The following is a 6,066-nucleotide window of genomic DNA, read 5'->3' on the forward strand; positions in this document are numbered from 1 at the left end:
ACCATGTTAAACAAATAGGAAAGTGGTCACTGCAACCATAATCTGGTGAACATATCTCAACTATATTATGTATTGTAGATGCATAAATGTGATCAATAAGAGATTGTGAAGATGGAGTAATTCTAGTTGGCTTATCTATCAATTGGGTAAGATGAAATGATTCCACAGTATGTGTCCATAATTTATTAGGTTTTAATAAATCAATATTGAAGTCGCCCAATAATATTAATTCATCAGAAAAAGAAGTAACGTCCTCCATCAAAAGAGTAAAATTGTCCCTCCAATGAACATATTCAGCTGGATTTCTATAAATAAAACCCAAATGAACTAGTTTACATCTTTTTAAGTTGACTTGTATCCATAAGGATTCAATACAATGAAGATCAGGGAGGTGCACTTGTTTAAAATTAATGCTCTGGTGGACATATATCAATAACCCTGTTTCCAAAGTACGCGTAGGATCTCTACGGACAACATTATACCCTGTAATTTTTAGTTCAGAATCACATATATTGTGAGATAATCGAGATTCAGCTATACCAAAAACATGAAAATACGTACCGGAATTATGTAAAATAAGTGATACATCTGTCAGTTTACTAACAACATGATTGATATTAAGAAATCCAATTCTAAGGCCATCTTTGGAAGGCCACACATCAAGTGTGCTCGGCATTGTTCTCTACTCTTCACGAGAAAATGCAAAATTTTATCAAACATACAATAATCACAATGTTAAATAAAGGCTGAGGGTCAACTGCACAAATGACAACAACTAAACACGGTAATTTACAGAGATAAGAGACGAAATATCCAAATCACAAGCAAAAAGTAGAAAATTACTGACAAGAAAAAAGACCATACGTCCTATTCTGTGAGGGAAACGCATTTCTGTTCATGGGTGTGTCAACATGATGATGACTGAATGCAGAGCTCTGAGTGGACAAAGGGTGAACAGGAAGACTGGGTTCAGGGTTATGTGGGAGGGGGTTCATTGGAAATTCTTTGGGGGATGATCTTTGCATTAATGGGGGAAAATGTTCAAGGGATGAAAATGGAGGGCAGTCTTCTGGAGTAAATTGATGGTTGGCACGATCATGATTATTCTGAGCACTTTCATAAGGGTGAAATGATGAAGAACTGGGGTAAGTCAAAGCCGAGGGCTGTCTTGGTTCAGGATTTCTCAGAGGGGTTTTAACTTGATTGTGAAGGAAAGAATCAAATGGAAAATTCCTGATAGGCACATTCCGCCACAGATTTTTCAGATTGTCCGCAAGTTTCGCAGTACCTCGGACATTTGGGTGAATGACGTCACTGTACAGACTCCTATCTTCTGCAAAACTGGGGAAATTGTCAATATATGTAGCGTTATGTTTGTCGCAAGCCACCTTTAAATTGCGGTTTGCTGGAAAGATAGTATTATTGAATGAATGTCTGCCTCTGGCAGGAAGAATGGAACTGAAGCTGACACGAGCATTTGGAAATTTCTGATTACGTAAGACAATGAGGGATGACCAGATATTGACAGAAATGGGACCTGACTGGCATGAATTGACACCAGCATGTACGATCAGTTCCTTTAAAAATGGGGTTACGGACAACGAGGGAAGCCACGAGAGAAGGTCTTCGATGGAGATACCTGGGACACGTATTTTAAATGGTCGTTCATGTCTAAGCACTAAACGTAGCGCAGCACAGAGTCCCCAACCAGCAACACAGTAGTTCTGTAGGGAACAGACATACGACACAGCGTGTCAAAAGGGGATGATGCATTGTGGACACTATCTGGCTTGACCGCTTGGGTATCTTTCCCAGAACGTGTGTCTGTTGATAGATATGTTTTGTTCTTTGACACATCAGTATTTTGTGTCAGAGAGGACAGAATAGAAATTCTTGGTCTGAACAGCACATTCTACAGATTCGCCGTCCTGTTCAGGGGGAAGAGGAGAGGGGTCTGTGGAACATTCCACTTTGTCACTCACGGGAGACAGACTGTCAGGGGTCTGTGACTTAGCTTCTGAAGCCGGCTTTGAGGAAGTATTATGCATACTGGATTGTGTCTCAGTGACTGTGTCCATGCGGACATCTTTAACAGGACTAACATCATCCCGTGTTTGACTGAATGGCACTGTTTCTGTTTGCGTACAGACATCAGAATGGGTAATAATGTTTTTCACAAAAATATCAGGTAATGTTTGCGTGGAAATTGTGACACAGTCTCTCTGAAATGATTTACTTCTTTTTATCTGAGACTGTAGAGAACCTAACTGAGTTTTAATAGAATTGTTTTCTTTCACAATTTGTTTGTTGACAGTTTCTAAATTTGTTACAACAGTTTTCATGTCATCTATCTTATCACAAATATAATTGAATTTATCACGTATGTTTACACGCAGATCATTTTTTGTTGCAGTTTTTATATCATCAATGATAGAGTTAATATCATCTGTGGAGAGCTCCATTGTGGGCAAGGAATTAACAGTTTGTTCTAGCTTGGTTATTCTGTTCTTCAAGGCTGTCATTGGGCTGGAGGCTGTTGGCACTGTAGTCTTGTACAAAGAACGTCTGCACTGAAGTCGAGTCCGTTTGCTGATTGGAGTCCTGTCTTTCTTTGTCGTAACGTTGTGGTCACTGTTCACATCATCATGCACAACTGGTGGGGTGGGGGGGTGGGGGGGTGGGGGTAAAGGACGACACCTTTCTGCACTGGTTTGGCAGAGTCCGAGTCCTGGATGAAATGAGACTGTGAAGGTGGGGAAGGTCCTTACCAGTAGGGTCAGATGAAAAGACCATCTGAGTCAGATCCACGGAAGGGTGTGTAAGGGAAATATTCTCAGAAACAGCACTGATAAAGCCAATAGAAGGTTCCAGTAAGGAACGTGACAGTTTTTCACAGTTTTTGTCACGAAGAAAATAGTCAATGAACATTTTTATATTTTCACATTCACAAGTGTCCCATTGCGGGCAGTCGATGCCTTGACAGAGTAGTGTTCCATGCGATTGTGCAGTAAAATACAGAGTAAGAGTGATGGACTTGGTTGACCGGAAAAGAATACGGAAAACAGTTTTTGCAAGAGAAGAGGGAGGTGGAAAAGACACAATGACTGGTGGCGGAGATAAAGCAGTATCGTGCACATTATAGTCACAGTAGGTGAAGGAAATGTCACTGTTAGTGATGGCTGAATAACGATACAACAGGCAATTCCTCCACAAAGTTAATTCGTCAATTGAACAGGAAAAGCGTTTTTGAAATAAATCCAGGGTGGGTTTTAATTTACTACCACCGTTTTCCTCACATATGGATACGGGACTGGCCATGATCACAAACAGATACACACACACACAATACACACCACATTCATCTACTCACAGTACCGGACCGCCATGACTCCAGAGTTCAGTGCATGGCAAAAAAACATTATCATGGATGCTGGACAAGTAAATTGCATCTTGGACGCTGAAGAAGATATCCAAAAGCAAAAGTAACACACAACACAGTAACACACACACAACACAGCCAGAACGGCACGGACACCGTGTGTGAAGACCGCGGCAGGTGAGTGCAGGTGTGCCACGTTGCACAGCGATCAAGATTCACGAAATCAGATGAATCATAGTTTGTTTTTTTTTATATCCACTTGTGCAGAACAATTTCACCAAGATGAATAAACAAATCACAGTAACATTGAAACAATAAATAACACGTAATTAACTAAAATAGTGATATTTCATGACGAGCGCCATAAAAGGCCGCCTCTCTCTCTCATGAACACAGCTCACCAAAACGAAAGAGAAAAGAGACAGAGCAACTTGATTTCTTATCTGACAGTTGAATGTGATGTGTGTGTGTGTGTGTGTGTGTGTGTGTGTGTGTGTGTGTGTGTGGGTGTGTGTGTGTGTGTGTGTGGGTGTGTGTGTGTGCATACACAATCAAAATTTTGATTTTCAAATATGTGTAAAGGGTCGAAACACATTATACCTCTTGAAAGGTTTCAAACGTTGGGCAGACAAGAACCAAATGCATGTGTATAAACAGGACTGATACAGAATACTGCAAACTGATTCATTATAAGAGATCAAGAAAAAAAAATCTACCCCTGTTAAGAAATAGGACACAATTGAATTCAGTAAAATGAGACAAAACACTGAAATGAAACATAAAATGAAACAAATCAATGCTCAAAACTTGCTAACAATCATAATCACCATTATCATCATCACCACCACCACCACCATCATCATCATCATATAATTGTGCTTGGATTGTACTGTGCAAAATCCCCATGTTATGGGCTTTGAGCACCTCACATGAAACAGTACATATACAATAGTGCATAACAGCACCCCAAGCACATGAAAATAAGTATGTGTAAACACACACACACACACACACTTGCTCTTGAAGGAGCTTTTCTCCAAAGTCCTGAGAGAATGTGTGTGTGTGTGTGAATATATACATATTCATCCATTTCATGTAAATTCTATTTTCAGACCACAGAAGGTGGAGAAGGAGGTGAACAACAGGCAGAGAGCACAGAGGCTCCGGCAGCAGAGGGAGATGCAGCGCCTGCAGCGGACGTCGAGGCTCCAGCAGCGGCCGAAGAATCGCCAGCTGAAGGAGGGGAGGCAACCGAGGAATCTTAAACATCCTGTCAGCTTCACTACGTTTGTTTCCCTTTGTATGTACATAATTATTTGACTGCAGTGAAGCTTGCTGTTCATCAAAGAAAAAAGTTCTTGCGGCAAGACAAATGTTTTGTAAACCCTTATTGTGCATGTTGGTGCTTTGTGTTGCAAAGTTTGTTTGTTATATATTGAATCGGCATCAAATCATTTGTTGTGTTGTTATTGTCCAAACACCAATTAAGTGGTGAAGCATCATCAGTTCTTCAGAGTATTGAAAATGCATAATCGATACTAGAAACCACTCATGCATGAAGGAAACATGGTTATTAACCATTACAGGACCATAATAATTTCTGGGTTTTTGTTGTTGTTGTCGTTGTTGTTTTGTTTTTGTTTTTGTTTCCAACAGAAAACCTAACTAAATTTGAGTTTAAAGAGATTGTTCTGCTGAATTTATACTCACCTCCAAATCAATGTGATGTATTGCTGAAAGATAACTGCTGAATTGTTACATCATTGTGATTTATGTTGATCAGGTAACAGAACTGCTGAAGCAACCAATCTTAAAGCGTGTTCCGTGTTCCTGTGCTGCTTTGTACAAAAGTGGAACAGATGGCAATGTCTTGTTAAGACATTATTATTTATTTCTCTCAGTTTATGTTGTTGTTGTTGTTGTTGTTGTTGTTGTTCCTTGGTATAATTATATTGACTCGTTTTCACATGGATATTTGTGAAAAAAGAACAACAAAAAAATAATTCCCACGTCACTGTATGTATAGTAATAAAAGCCTGGTGAGTCTTACAAGCCTGTGTTATAGTTGTTTTTGTTTTTATTTTTTTGTTCTTTTATTATTATTATTATTGTTATTATTGTTATTATTATTATTATTATTATTATTATTATTATTAATTATTGTTCTCTTAACCCTTTCACCGCCGGTCAATTTAGAGTACAAAATTCCGTTGTGGCATAAACACAGAAAAGACAGTGGCTAAGATTAGCTGGGAATTCCCCCTGCGATGTATAGAAAATATGACCTGTCCTACCACCGAACATTAAGAGCAGTAGGTTCATGGATAACATACTAATAAATGGTCAGCTTTCAGTGACATGGGTCCTTTACCACGCCTGTGCATAAATGCGAACTTGGCGGTGAAAGGGTTAATAGAGTGAGGCAAGGAAAGGGCGACACAGGTGGAGGTTAGCAAAGAGGTGCATTTTGTGGATGGTTACAACTTTAGACTTTAAAATAAATCTGGGTTCAAATCTCAGACACAGGTGGAGGTGAGCAAATATCTTCAAGTTGGGGCGACGTGGCATTTAGCAGGTATACTGCCGGGCCCATTGTGGGGGGGAGATCATTCCCTTGTTTTTTAGTTACACTACCACACGGCAGTGCTCTTTCTTGGTTTTCCAGTGACACACTGATATTTCATGCA

The 6,066-nt window shown here is 39.7% G+C and overlaps 1 protein-coding gene across 1 annotated transcript in view; it reads left to right on the forward strand.

Annotated features, from left to right (window-relative positions):
- Positions 1-5,427, forward strand: part of LOC143292051 (uncharacterized) — a 14,597-nt gene extending 9,170 nt beyond the window's left edge. The window contains exon 5 of the mRNA XM_076602223.1: positions 4,492-5,427. Within this exon, the coding sequence (XP_076458338.1) occupies positions 4,492-4,644 (153 nt within the window). The 3' untranslated portion in view covers positions 4,645-5,427. The remainder of the gene's footprint in view (positions 1-4,491) is intronic.
- The last annotated feature ends 639 nt before the right edge of the window (positions 5,428-6,066 follow it).

The sequence above is a fragment of the Babylonia areolata genome, chromosome 18, assembly GCF_041734735.1.
Source record: "Babylonia areolata isolate BAREFJ2019XMU chromosome 18, ASM4173473v1, whole genome shotgun sequence".
Classification (NCBI taxonomy): domain Eukaryota; kingdom Metazoa; phylum Mollusca; class Gastropoda; order Neogastropoda; family Buccinidae; genus Babylonia; species Babylonia areolata.